At 43.1% G+C, this 22,822-nt stretch overlaps 1 protein-coding gene and 1 long non-coding RNA gene across 3 annotated transcripts; one reads left to right on the top strand and one right to left on the bottom strand.

The window, feature by feature from the left end:
- Nucleotides 1-3,162: 3,162 nt before the first annotated feature.
- On the bottom strand, nucleotides 3,163-20,886 carry LOC130211361 (tumor necrosis factor receptor superfamily member 19-like). Of its 2 annotated transcripts, none has more exons than XM_056442109.1 (10): nucleotides 20,801-20,886; nucleotides 19,501-19,592; nucleotides 18,704-18,817; nucleotides 13,372-13,550; nucleotides 13,120-13,205; nucleotides 7,326-7,490; nucleotides 5,746-5,877; nucleotides 5,429-5,531; nucleotides 4,738-4,901; nucleotides 3,163-3,939 (listed from the first exon to the last, which is right to left on the bottom strand). In XM_056442109.1, exons 1-10 carry the CDS (start codon nucleotides 20,844-20,846, stop codon nucleotides 3,935-3,937), a joined length of 1,086 nt encoding a protein of 361 aa, XP_056298084.1. In that variant the 5' UTR covers nucleotides 20,847-20,886; the 3' UTR covers nucleotides 3,163-3,934. The 2 variants fall into 2 exon arrangements, with proteins under 2 accessions (XP_056298084.1, XP_056298085.1); XM_056442110.1 differs by lacking the exon at nucleotides 20,801-20,886 and adding an exon at nucleotides 20,704-20,792.
- Nucleotides 15,114-18,691, top strand: LOC130211364 (uncharacterized). The gene is made up of 2 exons (XR_008835014.1): nucleotides 15,114-15,562; nucleotides 18,572-18,691. It is a non-coding gene; the product is annotated as an uncharacterized LOC130211364 (long non-coding RNA).
- Nucleotides 20,887-22,822: the final 1,936 nt, after the last annotated feature.

Genomic DNA, 22,822 nt, shown 5'->3' with positions numbered 1-22,822 from the left:
CAGAATTTATATCAAGTTTGGTTCTTAAAACCGATAAAGTTATTATTGTTGGAGATTTTAATATCCATGTGGATGTTGATAATGATTGCCTTAGTGCTGCATTCATCTCCTTGTTGGACTCGATTGGCTTCTGTCAGAGAGTACAGAAACCCACTCACAGCTTTGGCCACACGCTTGATCTTGTTCTTACTTATGGCGTTGACATTGAGCATTTGAACGTCTTCCCACAGAATCCTCTTCTGTCAGACCACAACCTCATAACTTTTGAATTTATACTACCGGAGTGTACTCCGTTAGTCAAAAGTTTTTACATTAGATGTCTAACTGATAGTGCTGTAGCTAAATTTAAAGCGATTCCTTCTGTATTTGATTCGATACCACGTCTCAATATAACAGAGGACTCCTGGTCTAACTTTAGTCCGTCCCAGATTGATCATCTTGTTGACAGTGCCATAGGCTCTCTGAGAATGACACTGGACTCGATAGCCCTCTGAAGAAGAAGACAGTGAGGAAGAGGAGGTTTGCTCCCTGGTATAACCCTCAGACCCGCAAACTGAAGCAAACGTCACGAAAGCTTGAACGCATATGGCGTTCAACTAATCTCGAAGAATCCCGCTTAGTTTGGCGAGATAGTCTTAAAACATATAAGAAGGCCCTCCGTAATGCCAGAGCAGCCTATTACTCATCAATAATAGAAAAAAATAAACACAACCCCAGGTTTCTCTTCAGCACTGTAGCCAGGCTGACAGAGAGTCACAACTCTGTGGAGCCGAGCATTCCTATAAACCTTAGTGGTAATGACTTTATGAACTTCTTTAATGAAAAGATTTTAACTATTAGGGACAAGATTAATAATCTCTTGCCCATAACCAGTGCCAATCTGTCCTCAAGTGGAATGGCCTTGGAAACCGCTGTATGCCCTGGTGTATATTTGAGGATTTTCTCCTATCAACCGTGACCAATTATTTTCAACGGTTTCTACTTGAACACGTCTACCTGTCTCTTGGACCCCATCCCGACGAGGCTGCTTAAAGACGTTTTGCCTTTAATTGGCGGCTCTCTATTAGATATTATCAATGTGTCTCTGCTAACAGGCCACGTACCACACTCCTTCAAGGTGGCTGTTATTAAACCTCTCCTGAAGAAGCCCACTCTGGATCCAGAGGTATTGGCTAACTACAGACCGATCTCTAACCTCCCTTCCTCTCCAAGATCCTTGAGAAAGTGGTCGCAAATCAGTTGTGCGACTTTCTACATCATAATAGTTTATTTGAGAAATTTCAATCAGGATTTAGAAAACACCACAGCACCGAGACGGCACTGGTGAAAATTACAAATGACCTCTTAATGGCAGCAGATAAAGGACTCCTCTCTGTCCTGGTCTTGTTAGACCTTAGTGCTGCATTCGACACCATTGACCATGACATCCTGTTACAGAGACTGGAGCAGTCGATTGGCATTTCAGGCACGGCATTAATTTGGTTTAAATCCTATTTATCAGATCGATCTCAGTTTGTATTTGTAAACGATGACGCCTCGATAACCACCAACGTTAATCACGGAGTTCCACAAGGTTCTGTGCTTGGACCAATTTTATTTACCTTATACATGCTTCCTTTGGGCAATATTATCAGGAAACACTCCATAAACTTTCATTGTTATGCAGATGACACTCAACTATATTTATCGATAAAACCAGAGGAGAGCAACCAACTCTGTAAAATTCAAGCATGTCTTAAAGACATAAAAACATGGATGACCTGCAACTTCTTGATGTTAAACTCAGACAAAACCGAAGTAATTTTAATCGGCCCTGAGCACCTCAGAGATCAATTATCTGGTGATGTGGATTCTGTAGACGGCATTGCCCTGGCATCCAACACCACTGTAAAGAATCTTGGCGTTATCTTTGATCGACTTGTCCTTTAACTCCCACGTAAAGCAAATCTCAAGGACTGCATTCTTTCATCTACGTAATATTTCAAAAATCAGGCACATCTTGTCTCAAAAGATGCAGAAAAATTGGTTCACGCGTTCGTTACTTGAGACTGGATTACTGCAACTCCTTATTAGCAGGCTGCTCTAATAAATCTCTTAGGTCCCTCCAGTTGATCCAGAATGCTGCAGCTCGTGTTCTCACTAAAACTAAGAAAAGAGATCACATCACTCCTGCACTAGCTGCTCTGCACTGGCTCCCAGTAAAATCAAGAATCACTTTTAAAATTCTTCTCTTAACCTACAAAGCCTTGATTGGTGATGCTCCATCATATCTTAAGGAGCTTGTCGTACCATATTGCCCCACTAGAGAGCTACGCTCACTAAATGCGGGACTACTTGTAGTTCCTAGAGTCTTAAAAGTAGAATGGGAGCCAGAGCCTTTAGTTATCAAGCTCCTCTTTTATGGAACCAGCTTCCAATTTCAGTCCGGGAGGCAGACACAGTCACCTCGTTTAAGAGTAGACTTAAGACCTTCCTCTTTGACAGAGCTTATAGTTAGGGCTGAATCAGGTTTGCCCTGGTCCAGCCCCTTGATATGCTGCTATAGGCTTATAGCTGCCGGGGGACGTTTTAGGATGCACTGAGTACCTATCTCCTCTTTTTCTCTCCTTAAGGATGAATTTTCATCTCTCAATCACACGTTACTAACTCTGCTTTCTCCCGGAAGTCCTTTTGACTTTACGTCTCATGGGGTCATCGGACCCTATGAGACGGCATAGATCCTATCTGCCTGATGGATCGTCTGGGTCGTGGAATTCCTGCTCATGACTACGCCACTGTCCTGTTGAGACTCCGCCCTCCTCCTCCCCACCGCCATCTGCCTGATGGATCGTGGAGGTCTCCATCGTGGAATATGCCTACTATGAACTATTCATACACTCTGTCATATTCATTGAATGTATTTTAACTCTAAATCTGTCCTTCTGTACACATTACATCTATTGCATCTGTCCATCCTAGGAGAGGGATCCTCCTCTGTTGCTCTCCTCCAGGTTTCTTCCCTTTTTTTCCCCCTGAAGGGTTATTTGGGAGTTTTTCCTGGTCCGATGTGAGGTTTTGGGGCAGGGATGTCTATGTGTACAGATTGTAAAGCACTCCGAGACAAATTTGTAATTTGTGAAATTGGGCTATACAAATAAACTGAATTGAATTGAAACACATTCCTGGATATGTAAACTTGTTCAAGTGGTTTAATTACAAAAACAATATTTGGAAGTGACCAATCACAACCAACAACACTTAACTGTGGAAAGTAAAGCAAACATACTGTCAGTCATGTCTATGTTACAAAAATATGTACCTATTTAATATTTTACAGTATCTACAACAAATCTATCACTGACGTTCCTGGTTTTAACTTGCTCCGTATGATCAAGATTGTCTTCAATGTGCAACATAATAACTTTTCTTCACACCTCCAACGTGTCACCTTTACACACAAAATCTTCATAACACCACCCGGTCGTTCAGTGGTGCGGTTCATGTTCTCCTCCATGTGCATATGAATATGAATATGAAGGACTTTCTGGAGGCAGAGGCTCACTTTGATTCACTTTGATTGACGGTGAAAAAAAGGGTGAACTTCATTGGATTTCACCCTCTGGGCCAGCGAGTTCACATTCTTTGTGTGTGTGTGTGTGTGCGTGTGCATGTTTGTGTATCTCCGTCCCCTTTGCCCTCGTGCTTTGATTTCCCTCAGCAGCGCTTTTTGTTTGCATTCATGCACATAATAATAATTCTATTCGGACCCCTCGACGCGAGACGCTGACGCCCCGCGGCGTTCTCAAAGAGGGCGGTGCGACCGCACACTTGAGAGAAGCTGCTGCTCATCTGAGGGAGCGGGGAGGGGGGGGGGGGTAGGAGAGTAATCTCATCTGGGATCTGGCCGCGGCTGTTTGTCGACTCCAGGGCGGAACATGAGCCGAAGAAATCCGTGTCATCCTGGAAAGAGAGCAGGAAGAGGATCGCCGACACGGCGATTAGTCACAAATCCATCGAGAGCCGAGCGGCTGAGAGCAGATAGTGTTGTGACATCAAAGTTGTGGCGTCTCTTGTTTCTTGGACCAGCTGCTCTTAAAAGCCACAGTGTGTGCGAACCAAATGCGATCGCAATACATACGAAGGTCCTCACTTCACGTGAAAATGACCAAAAAAATGCCGTCGCGGTTAAGAGTACGTCGTGAAGCAAGCGAGAATGTCAGAGAATAATACGTCATCATAAAAGAGTCAGAGGATGTCGCAAAGAAATGTGAAAGCATACTGTTCCATAAAAATGTAACACAAATATCCTAGGTGAGTGAATAAAGTGAGAAACGGCATAGAATAGTAGGTCGAGAAATGCCATAACAAAGTGATTAAAGTGTCAGTATAGTTTGTCGTAAAACATTTAATTGAATGTCATAGTATGCCACAACGAAATGTCATAAAATCATAAGAATGTCATGGGATAGTTGTATGGAATTCATTTCATAAATAGTCTTTTTTTGCGGTTTGCTCTCCTGCGTGACAAATTATCCGAGGATCGTTTATCAGTTCGCTTTGAGGCAGATCATTTGAAGTGCCAAGGGCGTGTCCTCGCACACTTAGCGTACTATTCATGAGCAAAACTGATTCATATCCACAGAAGTAATGAGCAAACTCAGGAGGAATGTGTGAAGTCCTCTTTCATTAATATCTAGTCATAGTTTTTTTGGGGGGGGGGGGGGGGGGGGTTTGCACAAGAGCAATATGACATCTCACCTTTCTGGCTCGATGCGTCTGTCACAGCTTCGCCGGAGCTCTTTCTGGTCATCTCGGGCGAAGGCGACCTTGACTTGCGACCCTCCCCTTCGTCGTCTTCTTCTTCCTCCGCCTCCGGTCTCCCGGCGGGCTCCGAGCTCTCCTCCTCATCGCGACGTGTGTTTCTGGGGAGCGTCACGGAGAAGGCTGCGGTGAGCGGCGTGCACGTGTGTTCGCGGCCACGCCCGCGTTTGTGCGCGGCGGCGCCCTCGGTGAGTTCTCGACGCTTCAAAGAATCTAATTAGCCACGATAAATTATGTCTCCGGCACCTAGAATTGCCAGAGGAATGAGAACGCTGTTGACGTGAAGTGCTTTCATCTTCCTTTTATGATCAGCCTATGAACACAAAGTGCGCGCCTTACTTTACATGTTGGTGCAGAATAATCCTCGACACACAATAATCATCTCCTATATGCTGAGCCATGTGTGACCACAGTGTGGTGCAGTAGATACACGTGTTCACATAACACTGTTATGCGCCTGTATTATGGAGTATGTCAACTGCAGCTGGTCAGTCGATGCTGGTGATTGTGCTCTTTGACCTCTGATCTCACCTCCCACTCCTCTTCAAATGAGAGAGAGAGAGAGCTTTAACATCTTTGAAATGTCCTTCGTTATGTTGATCTTAATGAGCGTGGATGTGTCCCTCACCGGTCACTGAGGCTCGTCTGGGACTGGAAGGGACTGGCGTCCAGGCTGCGGCCCAGACTGCAGCTCTCGTCACAGCACAGCGATGGGATCAGGTGGACCGGTCCTGAACATCACACACACACACACACACACACACACATGTACAATTTTACAAATAGTTCACCCACCTGCCATCACCTGCTAGTCTAACAGGCACAATGAGGCCACGATACAGTTTACCACCGACGTTATAATACAATGCTTTCCGTATTCTCGTCAGCCGTTTGATCGGCTTCGGCTGTCGTACAAAATGTCTTCAGTCCGAAGAAACAACGTACCGCAGGTGTGTCCGGGGCCGAGGCGACACTGGCAGCAGGCCCTCCTCTGGGGAAGGTCTTGGAGCCATCGGGGGTCCAGGCAGGACAGCTCTGCTCCCCCATAGGGACAGTCCTGGATCCTCAGAGAGGCAGCTGAGGAAACACGCTGCACGTTGACTCAACCCACTCAACATATAATATGAATAACCATGAATCAAGCCTTCACAAAGGATGAATGATTTATAAAAGCTTTATTAATGGTTATTAAATTGTTTATTTATGCTTAATAGAGCAGTTACACACCATGGTAAGGAATACATTTTGGGTTGCCAGGTTGTGAAAAATCCAGCATTTATAACTGCTTTATTACCAAGCAGAAGGGACAAAAACAGGGTTTTCACGACCTAAAAAAACACACCAAATGTGGCCATTTATAAAACGTGTCTTCATATAAGTTGGTTGAAACGCTCCACTCCTGTTAATAATAACAGAAACCAGCGTGTGTTTGTGTGTTTTTGTAATTGCTGCAGTTGAAATCCTCCCAGCTACTTTCTTTGACTAAACTTACATTCTCTCTCGTGTGTTGGGAAATAACTCGCTACCCTCGGGTCCATGAGGCCGATTAAAATTATTTTGTATAATTTTAAAAACGCAACTGTGTCGGCGTTTTCATGCAGCTTGGGTGAAGGGTACGGAGCATGTCGGGACTGAGTGAAAAATATTTAACTTGTGCATTCCCCTTACAGCGGTACGTTGAGAAGAAGCACACAACCGCGAACGCCTTAGTAACGCCTTAGTAACGCCCTGGTAACGCCATAGTAACGCCTTAGTAACGCCTTAGTAACTAACAAAGTACTCGTCGTTGTATGCGAGCTTGACGGGGGAACGTGATGTCATTATTTCTTTGCCCTGGGACGTTTCAAATACTCGAAAACGCTTTTGGCCTCCGGAATGATGCTCATTCTACAAGTTCCCACAAATATGCAACATCAGGGTTTAAGAAGGCTCAACACTGGTGATCACAACTGACACGAAGTGGCACTCTGTTTGTGTTGTAAACAAAAGAAGCGAATAAATCACGCTGGCCCAGCTATATATAAATCTTTTTAAGTGGCACTCATAATTTAACGTGCATATATTTAGCTCCTGCGCAACAGTCTACTAAAAAATGTACCGCTCAGTACATCTCAAAACACATTTGAACTTGTTATCACGATGTGTATCTTTTGGTCTTTCTAAGAACAGAATATGTTTCAAAATACATTTGTGGTAGTCCTGAAGAGAGAACAATTTGTATTCGAGATTCTGTGTCGCTGTGTATTAAATTACCAGCCCCTGAGGAGGAGGGTGGGGGATGGGGGTCAAAGTGCGATGCTCGCCGCATAGAACCACACGCAACCCCGGCTGGTGTCCAAAAAGTCTCAATAGTGTTTAAATGTGAATCTAAACCTTAGGGCCTCTGCATTGGTCCAAAGACGGCATACATTTGTTTCAAAGCACCACTCGCTGGTGAATTGTTTTAAAGAACCCCCTAAAGCTCTTCTCGGCGTCCACCAAACACACGGGGTTGATTCGTATGTGCAGATGTGTGGTGTTCTCACCGCTGGGCTTCTTCTCCAGCAGCTGTCTCTTGCAGTAGATGACACACAGGACCAGCAGGGCCAGCAGCACGGTGGCCAGCGCGCTGCAGATGACCGCGGCCAGGGCCATGTCCCGCAGGCTGGTCACCACCGAGGGCAGCGGCACCAAGTTCACGCGCCCGCTGCCTGTGGAGAAGACGGAGGGGGAGATGTGAAATACAGCTGTGGATGTAAAAAATATATATATGTTGATTGATTCTTTGACACGTGTGCACCTTATTTTGTGGTATTAGACCCCGAGCAATCACACAAACTCTCAAAATATCAGTTTGGCGACTTCGTATTATTCGGCGCCCCTCAGCCAATCAGAATCTGGTAACGTGAGACAAATGATTCCTTTTGGCGCCTCGAGCCCTTCACCTCTTTGCCGAAGCCTAATGAAATACGCAGAGGAGTTCAAAGAGAAAACGCCCGCGGTGGGTTTGCCCTTTATCTGCCTCTGTCTCGCTCCCCACAGAAGATGATTTACAGACATCCCCCAGGCTCCCTCACATGCGAGTCACACAGCCCTGAAATCAAGAGGCTGACATGCTAGTTAGGCTTCTAAAATGGTTTCGATAGCAGTGTGTGTGTGGGTGGGGGAGGGGAGGTGACGCTCCTGTGTGTCACTGTGTTTGTTGTGGTGAGTTACATGTATGTGCACGTGCACCAATTTCGGGATTCAGTTCTCGCTCTGCCCGAGGAGGAAACGGGACATCGCGGCGGGCTCCGCCTCCCGGACCCTCACATGATCACTCATGGAGAGACTCTTCATACAAGTTACCACAAATACAGAACATTGGGCTTTAATATCGCTTAACGCGGGATATAAACGAAAGACAGATGGAGGGGCTTTAAAAAATTGGCATTCGCAACATGTTTTTATTCTTTCTGTAACAGTTTAGCTCCATACCTTCCTTTTTTATCAGTTGTTTTCATCCTGTCTCACTAACGATCATATCATTCCAGATCCTGCTTCCCATCTCGTCAGTCCAACTCCCTTCACCTGCCTCTGATCACTCCCTCGTTAGTCCCTCATTACCTTCACCTGGTCTTCATGCCCATCTCACCTGTTGCCCATTCCCTCATTAGTCCCCGTCTACTTAAGTTCCCTCACTTGCACTTGTCCTCTGCCAGATTGTTTTGTGTTCTTCTTGACCAAGACCTCCAGCATTACTAAGTGTATTTATCTGTTCCCGTCTGTTTTGTTCCTGCCGGTACTTGGAGTAAAGTTAATTATTTTCCAGTTCTGTCTCCTGAGTCGTGCATTTGGGTCCACCTTAATGCTCCCGTGACACTTTCAAGCACTCGGATATAAAGGCCACAAATCTGTGTGATCCAAATCTTGTTCAGAAGTAGCAAAGTACAAATTAAACTTTCAATTGTTCGTTCACAAACTGGATGTAATTTTCTTGCACAGTGATGAACACAACTGAGTTACTTGCAATTTCAGACATCCTGTGCGATACCTGGAATATCAGGGCGCAGTGGGAGCCGCGTCGCTGCCATGGCGACCTCCACTCTGGTTTAAAGAGGGAGTTGGAGAAGAAACAGCAGCACACCTGAATTCTCAAGTTGAGTGACATTTCTCTCTGAGTTCATGTAGATGTAGATTAACATAACTGTCTATTATCAGCAATACAATAAAAATATTTCTTGATTAATGTCTGTATGATTGGGAGGGTTATTGGAGAGCAATGTGTGTGTGTGTGTGTTGAGGGATTGTTAATGAATAGAGCAAATATAATGAATTACTTTTTGTTTGAGAAAATCTTTTTCAGTAAGCGATGCTGATTGTTTTGTCAGAGCATGAATCACCTTTTCATATCCAAGAGCTCTTTGTTGTGCACGGTAAACATCACTTTAGCTTTGGGCAGTTTTTTTTAATTTCGCCAGATAGGGGATAAGGGTATTTTAACATTCCTTCTAATGGAAAAAAACTATTATTATAATAACTCAAAGCAGCACTTTGAAGCTTAGTTTGACCCAGCGAGCAAAATAAAGGATCATTTTTAAATAAGCACAAAGTACATAATGTCAAAAACATGACTTATTGCCAAATATCAGATCCTAAAAACTGTAACACAAGCTCAAATCACTGCTCCCAATCTCAATAATTATCTGTTTACATCAGAGCATTTGTATCGCTGTTAGTTTTTATGGGAATCCTACAAATCACACTGAACGACAAAGTATCATCTGTGAAAAATTAAATCACAGTAGAGACATAGAGGCCCCTTCTCACTATCAAAAATAATATACCGTATATAAAACAATTAATGTATTACAGCAAACAATATTTAATATCTTATGACAGTGTAATAACACAATATATTATTTTCAAGTGTGAGACTCATATGGAATTGTCATAGCAGAGATTACCATAATAATCGGCATGTGCAAAGACACTGCAGTGTATTGGTAATGTTTAAACAACATCGAACCATTGTGTTTACATTTGGTCTTCATTGTCAAGGTCAAACTCAACTCATCCAAGGTGAGCATCATCACTGGGCCAACACAAAGGCGGCCTGTTATCAGAGGCCCCGCAGCTGCAGCAAACACCGATAAACAGTGGTCCATTGAAGAGGCTTCACCTGCTGATTTTATCTCCACACAAAGCAGACCAATAAACCGCAGCCTTTCATGCTCTGCCTGCCTGTTGACTTAATGGGATGCCACATACTCCAAATAAAAGGGGCACTTCCTTACACCTCACAGGGATCTTTGACTTTAGTTGGTATAAACCCGTTCAAGAGGCTCTTTAGAAGAACTGCTCCCTTCTTTTCGCAGAACTCTGAATACAAGAATGAGAAAATAAATAAATATGTTTGCGTCGTCTGGTGCGCTTCACAGAGAAGAGCTACGGAAACAATGTTTTCTATTGACTTTAAAGACATTTATAATGGTTCAAACCAGCAATCGTGATATGAGAAACAATGACTCCTCTGAATCAGTATACATTACTGTGCATTAAGAGGCTTAAAATAGCTCTGCAGATGTGGCGTCTCTAGCCAGTTCTATTACAGTAACTTAGACATATTCCAAAATGTAATTCAGTCGATATGAAATTATGATAAACTGCTGCTGCCCACTACGTTTTTCTACGGATTACATTTGGAAATATAACAGCTTTGCTTGAATTTATGCCATCTCCAAAGCGTCTGATCACCTGTTATTCCCATTAATGTTTGATCATTAACACAGTTTATGTTATGAGTTCGAGAGTCTGTTTTAAATTGGCTTCTCTAGCTGCAAATATATTCTAGATAGGATCGTTTAGTGCATTTCTGGCAGTATTATTAAAGGAGGTACACCAGACAACATATTACATGACTATTTTAAAGTGTCTGCTGGAATGATTTACTATTGTTCAAAAGCATGACTCCCAAGGGGTTGTGTTTGTGGTAAAACATAATATTTCATCGCTTCTTGTAATGTGACAACATCGTATGTATTGATGTGAGGGGCTTTAATATTTGCCTAATAATGGCAAAACTGATCCACAATCAGATCATAATTCTCACTTCTGTCATCTGAGTACGATAGAATTGCTCGAGTTTGAATCGCTGGCAGGCGACTGTTGTAAGGAATGTGCTTTTTTCCTTCTGTGGTAAGAACTGATTGAATGAACCTCTGAAGTTAGTGAACATGCTGCAAGAGTGAGTACAGATGACGCCTTTCTTCATGTTAATTGATGGAGAGTTGAGGTTAGCAGAAGGGACAGAGGTTTATTGGATTATGTTCATGGTAAGCAGCAAATAACTGAATTTTTAAAAAACATTTCCTTTGAGGAAGAAGGGATATCCTGGATCAAATCTAACTGATGCTTTAAAACCACACTACTGTTTCTCTTTTAACTGAACAAAAAACGATAAGATGCCTATCTACTTTGTGTAGATCCAGTTGGAAATAGTAATAAGGACAATACAGGTATACGCTAAGTGTACGTGCAAATATCCCTCAATTTGGATCTCCACCAAGTCCCGAGGGAAATATCTGTCTCGTCAGCAGATAAAGGCTCCGCTGACGACCGATTCATCAAGCGAAAGTGAACCAAAACATTACAGCTGCGGGCCGTGAAACCAAAACAATATGCCGAAAGACAACACGATCTCCTGTATAGCTGAGGGGAAACTGCAAAGTCAGGTGATGCTTTTTTTTCCCCGCAGGTTTCGTCACCACGAGCAGATGAAACGCATTAAAGAGGCCGAAGGAATCCATAAAACACAATCTTGTTTTTCACTCGGTTCCAAAAAGCCACTGGGGGGAAGGAAGGGGGGGGGGGTTAAAATGTACAGTCCTCCCCAGACGGCGACTGCCTCCCCTGCACAGATGCACCGTCGCCCCGGGCCAGTGCGGCCTAATAGAATGAGCTCCCCTTCAAGTTTTCACCACCCTCCTCAAGATAACGCTGGCGGGAGGGAGCAGGACTTTCAGGCATTTGTAAACGCTCCACTGAGAGTCCCTTTAAGGGCCTAACTACCGGCTATGTTCTCAGACACAATGGCCATTTTGTTCCGCCTCCTCTCGTATCAAAAAGGGAAGCTGCGCTGATCGACCAATGAGGAGGCAGGCCGGTTGTCCCAAGGCCGGCGGTTCATCACACAACGCTGCAACAATGTACGATAAATATATAGAGATGGAAAAAATACACGAAATAAATAAACTATGGAAGATCTGACGCTCTGATGAAATCAGATTCTTTACATTTGGAGCGTGTGAGCGAACACATTTATTTTTATTTTTTAAATGGTCTGATATCCTCGAGCTGTCTCCATAACACAGAGGTGCTAACCCTGGCTGGGACTCCTCTGATGCACACGCTGCCAACAAGTCTCCTCAGAAACAGCTGCAGCCTCCTCCACCAGAAGGAAGTCACACTCAATTACTAAAGGTACAAGTTCACCCGCCTGTTGGTTTTATATACGTGGAAACCTGTGCTTAACTACTTCTAATGGCCGGAAGACGCGCGTTAATTGGATCTGTAGCCTACTGGAATGCGAGTCCTGCTTTGTGAGAAATACTGTAAAACACCTCCTCTCTCCTTTTTGCATAATGGATAATATCACGGTAATACTAATATTATGGGCAATGGGGGTTGGTGCAAACCAAAATCAATTGTGCTGCTTGAAAAGCATTTAACAGTTTACTCTGGTACTAAAACAAGTCGTGTTTCTAGTGTAAACAGGGCAGTTTTTTTACTATTGAGACGGGTTTTCTCCAGAAATATCAATAGAGGTATTGTTCGAGGAAGCCGGTTAATTTAATTCCAACTGAGTGCCAAAACTGATTGACATTATGAGCCATCATAATCCAGTGTTGGCAAATCCAGTATTATGTTAGTATCCATTTCAGCTTTTCAACTGCTCAGCTTGTAAATCCAACATTTATTTGCACATATAGCATTGCTGCTTGACTCCCTGGGACTTAGTGAATGAACTTTGGCTTGCTCCACCCTTTAAAGTCTGTAGTTCTGGTTACACCAAAGACCTTGTGCTGGCATGTCTTGTGTGTGTGTGTGTGTGTGTAGGCTTTGTTGTGGCACAGCAACCTGGCTTTTGGTTTTGATAGCATTTGGCTATGAGTTTAATAGTGTGCTGTAGCTGGTAATGTTTGCTTTTAGACTACTATTGTATCCCTCTTGTTTCATCTTAAAACATCACCTATTGTGGGCTGGGATGAATAGCCTGTATTCATGGAAACATTAAACAGAATGTCCCACTGATGTTTCGGCCAACTGTTCGAAGAGGTGAAAGAAAGGAAAGGTGCTTACAGTGAGGCTCATATGGAGGTGGAGGGTCCCCACAGGGTATGCACTCCATATCTTGAAAACCACTTAATTTTGTCTTCCTGTAATATCTGTTGAAGACACAAAATGACATGTTTTAACATTGAAAATGTCATAAAAAAAGGAGCAATAAAACCCAGTTCATCGCGTTGAGACATTTTAAAGTTATGACAACCCCTCCCCACCCCCCACCACAAAAAAAATATATGTGTGGTGGAGATGTGTCTGTACTCTCACCCCGACAGACAGTCGCCGCACACAGCGTTGCTGGTGGTGGAACAGTTGTCCTTCTGGAAGCGGTTGATGAGTCCACAGTCCAGACAGGGTTTGCATTTCTGCAGACTCCGATCCTCCTTGAAGCGACCGCTCCGGCAGGGCACGCACCGGGCATCCTCTCCATAACCAAAGCCACATTCCTGGGGGGATTAACAGGAGAAATACACCGGTTAAGAGGTGGGGTCGGTGGCTGGGAGAGATGTGCAGCTGGTGAAAAGAGGGCTTGAGTATGGACTACCGGGGGTCTGGAATTCAAGAATGATCTTGGCTCGCGGGATCAAAAGATAACAATGGCCGGCCTCTTTTGAGAGTCCATTTTACACTGGCAATAATCTCCCTGACTCTCTTAGTATGAATGAGCGGCCTTCCGCTGCGAGAGACAGAAAGGCCAGGCATTTGAATGATAAAGGCCGGAGGGGACACCCACTGTTGTATTATTGCAAGTTTATTGCTGCGTTTGTGTGCGACCCCCCCCCCCCCCCTCCAAGCAGACTCCTTGAGGGTCCCGTTGATTGAGAGGCTGGCAAGCAAAGGAAAGTGAGGGGGCGAGGATTATGGAGAGGTATCTGGAGAAAATAAGATGAATACTCTTTTTGTCACAGCTTCCTACGACCGTGTGACTGATCTAATGCTGGACCGTCTTTTGATGATTTATTCACCTGAAACCAGCAACAAAATAGAAAAATAGTGGTTTTTTATGTTTTCTTTGACTAAAATATAAAGTCTGGACAGAAGATGAAATATGTATTGTGTGTGTGTGAGTTATTTAGATTTCACACACAGATTAACTCTTTTTCACAATTGTTTTCATGTTATATACAGCAACTGTCAATGTAGCAGAAACCTGGTTTAGTCTAGAAGCATATTAAAAATAAATTAAAGGTATTAATAATGTAATTATGTATTGCCAATGTTAGTCATGTTTTGTCTCTTTCCTAATTGGTTCTCTGTGTTGCTATGTTGAAAAACTGGTGAGCTCAATGACAAAGTGATATTTGATTTACATGACAGCTGAGTGAAAAGACCCCAAAGGGATGACATCATACATTGATCATTCATTATCAGCTCCACAGCAGCTGCCCTCCTGTTGTTCAGCATTGCCCCACTGCAACCCAAAGCCAGAAGGATAGACAGGGAGGAGGGAGAGAGGGGAGGGGAGGGGGGGGGGGTGTACTCATATATCATTAAAGTGAAGGCCAGCTCCAAACAGGGCTTCTCTCTTCTCTTCTCTCATCGCCCGTGTCCCATTTCACTGCCGGGGCATGTGGTCCTGCTGGAATGTGGGCACAAGAGTCCGATATGGGGGTTGGGTTCTGGGGGAAGCAGGCTGGCAAGAAATAAAAAGGGAAAGGCAAAAGATGCGATCGTGTGATGGCACCACGGAGTCGGGGACAGAAGATGAGGATTTCAGTCCTTCCAGCCAAACACATGTGAGCCTGACACTGAACCCTCGGGCCAGGCCGGGCCCCGAGGTGGACAAGCTGGGGCTGGACTATTGCAGCTGTTGTTATGAACCCCCCCATAAAAGGCCTTACACTCCAGCAGAGCAGGCAACAGTGGAGGTGTGGGGGATGGGGGGGAGGGGGTGGACAGAGGGAGGGAAAGGAAGAGACAGAGGAAGAGTGAGAAACAGACAGGGGGTGGTTGGAAAAAAAAAATTTTTTTTAAAAGGGCAAAGGCGGAATAAAGAAGATTCGGCCTCCCACTGCTGCAAGCCACAGTATTGCCTGTCTGAGGGGAATGAAGCTCAGACTGAGCCATGGGAGGCTGGACAACGACCACTCTACCCCAATAGTCCTTAAGAAAGGGCGGTAGGCCCAGCCACTGCAGGGTACCTCACAGTAGTTCTGTGATCCACTTCCACATGAAGGAAGGGGCCCAGCGATGATTCGTATCCTCTGAGCCCAGCACTGGCACAAGCTCTGCCGGCGGGGCACCGCATGGCAGGATGGCGGCTGATGTCACGTAGACACGAGCAAAAAAAAAACGAAAGCAAACTAGAGGCAGCTTCTGCATCTTTGATCCAGGCAGCACAGATTATCAAGGAGGGATCTCTTTGTTTTTGTATCCCTGCTTAGAGAGCTGAACCGAGCTGACATCCTGCACCCACTGAGTCTACTGTCGCAGCAGAGAGAAAGACTGCTGTCTACAGGTCCGTGGTAATCTGTGATGTTTATGTTAATATTATATGAAAACACAATGTATAAAACTACAAACAATATAAAAAAAATAGGATATATTTGTTCGATATATGTGCATTAACCCTCCCTGAAAAGACAGTATATCCAGGGTGTGTAGAAGATGCAAGAATTACAAAAATATCACAAAACACACGCAGGCAAGTTAGTTCTCTACATCCATTTTTTTAAGATTATGTGTATATTATTCAGATGAATGGGATCCTACGAAAAATCGGTAGTATTTGAACATTCAAGTGTGCCGCTACCTCCATGTACTTTTACATTTATTTCGAGTCAAAGCCACCACCACCCCCCCCCCCCCCCCAAAAAGCAGAAGCATCCAAATTCCCTGCCCTATCTCCTGATCTAGTTTGGGTGAGACTGCCAAGCATAACAGCAGTGTGGAGGGGAGGGGGGTGGGGAGGGGAGCGGCGTGAGAAGGGAGAGCTGGCTGGGACCTGAAGCATGTTCAGACAGAGAGATATTTCTGAGATTAGGAGGGAATCACTAGGGGGGGGGGGGCGGCCAGTCATCTGATCTGCTCATGAAACAGCGCTGAAAATAATGCATGTTAGTTAAGGCTGTACTCTGTCTGGGGAAAAAGACTTAAAAGAGTCTTGCTCTCTCTACGACATTTTCTTTTTGTTTACTGCCTGGATTCTTTAGACACCAAAGATAGTGCAGCAGCCACTGATGTCTAGCAACTCTGCTGCTTATGCCCCTCCTTTGTCTCTCTTTAGCCAGGACCTTCCGTGAGCCCTTTGCCCCGGGAGTGTAGCCGAAGGAAATGTTACACTCTCGCTACATTCTTGACACATCAAAGTTGTGTTCCTGTCTCTTTGGTTTTTAATGCCGCTGGCAATTTGCCAGCATGTACTTGAAGGTAATTCACTCCTTCCCCTTCATGCTTGACAACACAAGAGACTATGAATGAAAACCTAGGATGAAACATGTCAAAAATAATAATAACTGGTTTTCAGTGCCATTCCCTCTGTGTGGGTGGTTATTTTAGCTACAGTTGGTGTGAAGGGGCTAATTGATGTTTGTCAGCTCGCCAAAGAGTGGCTTCCAGAGGCAAACTTCCAGAGCAAACTGGGTCACATTCCTCTGGGATCTCTATGGCAGCTGCACAGAGTGACTCCAAAAGTCTGCTTCCCTCCCAACATCCAACCAGAATATGGACAGATTGTCTTGGTTACGCAGCGCTCAGACCAGAAGTTGTTTCTCTGGGAAACTCTCTCTGAGTGCTGGCCTAGGCTGCCACTGTGAGCCGGCGTCCCGCTACCTTCAGAGAAAGAATGAGGCAGCCAATTATTAACCAGGACCCCAGGGTGGCCAGCAGCATTCATGCCTGTTGAGCTGGTTGAGGAACACAAGGACTACTGAAGCGTATTACCAACCACAGAGTGCATGTCTGTGTGCACTGAGATTAAAGGGAACTGGACTTAAATACATGTGTGCAACAGATGTCAGGTTTTTTTCATCAGTACTCAAAGATGTAGTGGAGTGTAAACCCAACGAAAGTCTGTTTACCAGCCTTTTGTATTCACGGAATAGTCAAAGCTTACTTACTGAAATTAGGTTATCAAAATCTCCTGCTAAAGCTGTTTAGCTTACAGTCTTTTCTTGTTTTCTTGGGCCCATCAATATTGTTTGACTATATAAATAGCAGGCATATCCTAATATGCATTTGGTTACTGGTTTATTAGGTACACCTAGTTAGTCGAATACAACAGCCCTGCTATAGATCGTACCTTATAATTTTCAGTATTCTTTAAACTGTTTTGGTTCAACTTCATGGTTGCTTTGTGGGCTGTTGAACCGTATTGCATGACATTGAAGTATGTCTCCAATATTTAGTCGACCATTATCGATATAAATGAGGTGTAACACCTCATTTATATCGATAATGGTCGACTGCTGCTCAGTGGTTGATGCTCTGTGTATTACTTCAACAATTTTGAAAGACCTGTCAATCACTTTGGGAGTAACGCCAGGTTCCAATCAGATGTTTTACATCTTGGTGAACGGGGTGATTACTTCCTGTGTGTGTGTGTGTGTGTGTGTGTGTGTGTGCCTTTAAACTTTTTAAAAAGAGAAGAAATCTGCCGAATTGCTGGATACTGTTTAACTTACCACCAATATAATTTAACTTGCGTGAGGAATGTTATGCAATCACGTCTTTTTGGACAGTGCAGAAGCGACGTGCCTGCTGGCGTTTACAAGACACTTTTATATACTGAAACAAGGAAAACTGCACGGGTAGAATTATCAAATCATTTTATGTAATAACATTTTGCTAACTGCTATATAATACACACATGTAATTGTTAGGTTTGAGAGCTTTTGTTGTGTAACATATTTACAGTTAAATGAATCATAAATGTGAAAGGGTTTCTGAGTTTGCTTGCCACAAACTGATTCAGTTGTGACACTCCGCTCACCTGTACATCAATGCCTACACATGCAAAAGGAGGTGCGTAGCTACTGCCTGCCAGAAGAAAGTCTTAGCGTGAACCATTGAGGCCTGTTTGTACAAAGCACACAAAAACCTGTGGCTAAGGTGGTGGAAAAAACGGTATTCCCAGTCAAAAGAGCAGCAAGCTTAGGCATGGCTTGCTTCAAACAGTGGAGACAATAAGTTGGACGGGTTTCAATGGGAAAAACAATGGCAGCCATTCAGCTGCAGAAGGTCAAAAGTATGGGTGTGACTGATTCAAGAGGGGTCGGTGTTTTACAAAAGCTAATAACGACTTGGCTGTCCTCTGCTTGAAAGAGAGGAAGTAATAAATAATGTTGGTTCCCTGAATAAAATACACTTTTCTAAACAGTGTCAATTTTTTTCACGCACGAACCCAACAGCTTTCTTTTTTTTGTTACCACAGGAATAACCCCCCAACGTGTTATGGATCCCTTGTGATACCACGCTTTCCTTTTCCTGCATAAACAAACCAACAATATTTTTTTTTCTTTTTCAACAGCTTCACGAAAACGATGCCCCTGAGAGAGCCCAGAACTTGAGAACGATCATCTCTTCTTTTCTTTTTTTGAACTAAAGGAAATTCATGCAAGTGAATAAAAAGACATGAAGTCCAAAACTATTCTGTTCCAACCTTTGATAGCTCCTTTCCGGCATCACACTGCTTGCAGGGTTTACAGTTCCCGAACCGGTCCCTGTACTCCTGTTCCCTGCATTCTCTGGTCTCCTCCTCGGCACCCACAGAAATCTGAGAAGGACAGGCATTTAGTGAAAGTTAGAGATTCTTCTATGTCATCACCGCTTTCATCTATGACAGAAAAAGCAGATTGAATCAACAGCTATGCGTCATAATCTCGATTGAAACTGTTAAAGGGGGATCAACCCATACCTCGGACTCTTCTTGAAAACAAGTCTGATACTGGTACTATTGGGATGAGATTAGATGAAACTTTAATGAGCACCATGGGTAAACAGCCCAGTTGCAGCAGCAGCATCTAAGTCACTAGCAACAATCCTGGGATTGCCAAATAAACAGACACAAGAACGTAGATAGCGAATATAATCAGTGCAGTGGACCGAGGTCAAATGACACTCGGCATTGTCAGAGTGTCACCAGCAAAGACTTCGCAGATCAAACAGTGAGCAGTTGCCATTTAAATACTGGCATGTGCCGTGCAGTTCAAGTTCATGTGTGCAAATTTGTGCAAAAATGAGTTTGCATCTGCAGCTCACTTTTGGAGAAGTTTTAGTTTTTTCCTTGGAGAGTTTTCTCAGTTTTCATAGAGAATGCGATGACATTCAGTTGAACGTTTTTAGGAAAAAGCCAGCAAGAGGAATTTTAGTTGAGACACTATTTCTTATTGGTCCAAAATAAACTAGAACAGTAGAACAGAGTCAGATTGAAATGGAGCATATAATGTACTTGCTTACCAGAGTTGAATATATGGCGTGCACAGTGAGTAGAAGTGGGAAGGTATGTCGAAGAATCCAGACCATTTTGAGGAGCCACTTTTTGCCTGCAGCTGAAAAAGACAGACATTTAGTATATTATGATTTCCTCGTCTCTATAATACACACTTAAAAACTAACCAACAAGCAAAAATATACTTGTTGTTTGGTACGTTTTTTTAAGTAAAACGATTTTGTTTGTTTTGATTATTCCTACCAATACAGGCAAGTTCACATTTGTTTAATTAACCTCTTAAACCTCACTGACTGGTGGGTCGGTCAATACGACCGCGCTGTGCAGCCAGTCTTTATTCAAACCCACCGAAATTATATTTCATATTCGAGTGCACCACAACGTTTCCGAAGAGATAAAACATGTCAGGCTGAAGGTTATGGAAAATGTGAAGAAAATGATTCACAACAGGTCTAAAACATTTCCATTTGGATGTCAAACCATTAAGTCATGGGTTGTACTTGTGCTAAGCCACTCACTGTCAACATCAATGTAGCTCGGGTGAAGATTTACAACAACCATATATACATATGAAATAGTGTGTATGTCACAGTGTGGAATAAGTTTCCAACAATAAAACTACCGTAGTTAAGGGTTATTAATAAATGAATGGGGGAGGTTAAACACATCTAAAAACAAATGTTTCTCAAATAAAGCATTATAGGCTGTGTGTTACTACTTAGATGTTTTTTTTTTAAAGCTACACGTGCAAAATTATAGCAGAGTTGCAGCAAGTTGATGCTGTTTGAATTAAAGTCACAACCGGAGCTGCGACCTTTCAGCACTTTGAAGCTCAGAAAGCTTTCATGGCTTTATGTGGGGACAACTTTCTCATTAGGAGCGTGACATAAAAGCGACTTAAAGTCTCAAACACCTATAATATTGTCACCATGTCATCTCAAAACATGCACATGTCCATGCAGCGACAGGCTGAGCGTTACGCGCAGAGAGTCGGCTGTCTGCAGTTTACCAACTCGTGACTTTAAAGCGACATCATTGTCAGTTTCTCTTTCTCTTGTACCACTGTGTAACGTAACTTCGAGACTAGAGGTGTAACGCCTTGTAACGTTATTCTGACATGAACCAGAGGCTTGTTCGTATTGTCAAGTGCGACAAAACGACAGTTAATGTTAGGTGTGAATGTCCAAAAAACTAACAAAAGCGCTTCTTACCTGCTCAAAAATATATCGAGAAAAAGAAGACAATTTAAAAATGTGAAAAAAGACCCAGTTCAATGAAGTACAGGTTGTTAAAAGTTGAAAAGCTTACCGGTGAGAGGTGTGGTGTGTGTTTCCCGCACCAGTCCGCTCACCATGTCAGCGCTGCAGCTCCAGCCCAACACAACACAGAGCGGCGGCGGCGGCGGCGGCAGCGCGAGGACTACAGAGCGGCCAGATCAAAGTCGGCATAGAGAGAGAGAGAGAGAGAGAGAGAGAGAGAGAGAGAGGGGGGATGGAGAAAGAGAGGGGGGTGGCCTTTATGGACCTGAAGCGCGTGTATCTGATCTGTGATCAGCCTGCCTACGTCAAAGAGCCGATATCCCACAGAGAGCCAAACGCACAACGCGGACTGAACTCCGTTTATAGCAGCGTTTCCTTTAAACTGGTTTAAATTGAGTCGATGGAAATGATGAAGTAGGTTGTTTTAGCAAATGTCGAATCGGAAGATGACGACTTTCTCTCTCTGTGGTTTATTTAATGGCTGTTTTAGTGCAGTCAGTCTTCTGAATGTTGAGCACCAGCCAAGTGGCTCCCAAACTGTGGTTTAGGGACTTTCAGATGGTCCTTCAGTGTCCCTGCCGGTCCCCACTGACAAGCTGAACCTCATCTGCTACTTTGAGTGACTGGACCAATAACGACACACAACAACTGCTCTAGAGTATATAGATATTCAAACTTTTCTCTTTGAAACGAAACTCCTCTTGACATGCGATGCCGGTTTGTACTCTAATCTTCCTGTCTATTTGGAGGTTGTCGACATTAAATTATTTGGGAAGCTTTCATCTCTGAACTGCAGATGTCATGACATCAGTGGGCCGCTCCAGGATTGGCTGAACCTCGCCTGACTTGTTAACCTATCTTCTGGGGAAGAGCAGGTTCAATGTCAAGTTACTGATTTTGTCTGCATGCTGGAAAATAGATACTTCATTCATGGATACAAATTATTCCATGCATTTGATTTTTTTGTTTTACCTCATCAATTTTTTGTGTTGTTTAATACAAATTGTATATATATATATATATATATATTAAAAATATATAAATAAAAATGTATGTATATATATACACATATATATATATCTATAATGTGTATTAAACAACGTACTATAAATCCCACAGAGTAAAATGTACTTAATAAATATATATTATATATATATACTATATATATGAAATATATACATTATTTAGAATTCAGTAAAACATCACTTTTCTTAGCAAAAATACTTTTAATATAAATGTACAAGAAAATGACAACATTATTCGACCTATATTATTATATTGAACTACCGTAAGTCTTTCTAACATTTAAGTTTCCGACAATTCTAAGATTTACTTAATTTTCTAAAAACATTAGTTGATATGACAATAATTTGAGAAGAAACTTCAACTTATTTGACAAAGGCCATGTTTACACAAAATGTACATGATCATATCCACCTCTTGCAGAGTGTGCAGTGTGCAAAACCTGTGTGTGTCGGCATCAAGGCAAAGACACAGAGGACAAAAGTTCAGCACTGCAGCAAAGGTGGCCAATTATGGTACATGTCTGGGCATGTTGTGTATATCAATTCCAGGAAATCAGTGTCTTTGGAAATGCAATTAGCTATTACTTTCTTGCCTATTTTGGAATATACATTTACCAAATGCTTAATGCGTCTGACGCAGCATGGCAGAAATATTTTAATAATTCACAAGCCTGAGTTAGTAGTCTGTCATACTTTTTTTAGCTCCTCTGTTATTTTTATTATTTTTTATGAAATCATTAAAAAAAATAGTTTCACATTGTAGCAGTCACTTGAGAATATTGTAAATGTATTCTTTTGATGTGTATTCTGTATGTATTAATGTCCACTGTGTTGAGGTTCAATCTGTAGACCATTGATCTGCATTTCACTGTGACATGAGTCCTCTAGTTGTGAGAGCTTTGTACTGCAGTCAAAGTGTGTAGCAGGAGACTCAAGCTTTGCTGTTGTCTCCATCTACTGGGATGTTGGTGTCATGGTTTAATAGTTCATATTTATTGCTGCTGAACGTTGTTTGTGTTTACTGACATGCTATAAAGGGTCTATTG

Source organism: Pseudoliparis swirei, chromosome 20 (assembly GCF_029220125.1).
Source record: "Pseudoliparis swirei isolate HS2019 ecotype Mariana Trench chromosome 20, NWPU_hadal_v1, whole genome shotgun sequence".
Classification (NCBI taxonomy): domain Eukaryota; kingdom Metazoa; phylum Chordata; class Actinopteri; order Perciformes; family Liparidae; genus Pseudoliparis; species Pseudoliparis swirei.
Note: the sequence above shows the minus strand (reverse complement) of the source record. Positions and strands in the feature narration are given on the sequence as shown.

Excerpts from the sequence above, each read along its gene's own strand:
- LOC130211361 (XM_056442109.1), bottom strand. The coding sequence starts at position 20,846 with ATGGTGAGCGGACTGGTGCGGGAAACACACACCACACCTCTCACCG. Across the intron at positions 18,818-19,500 it reads ACGCCATATATTCAACTCTG|ATTTCTGTGGGTGCCGAGGA; the intron begins GTAAGCAAGTAC and ends TGTCCTTCTCAG. Across the intron at positions 13,551-18,703 it reads CCGGAAAGGAGCTATCAAAG|GAATGTGGCTTTGGTTATGG; the intron begins GTTGGAACAGAA and ends TAATCCCCCCAG.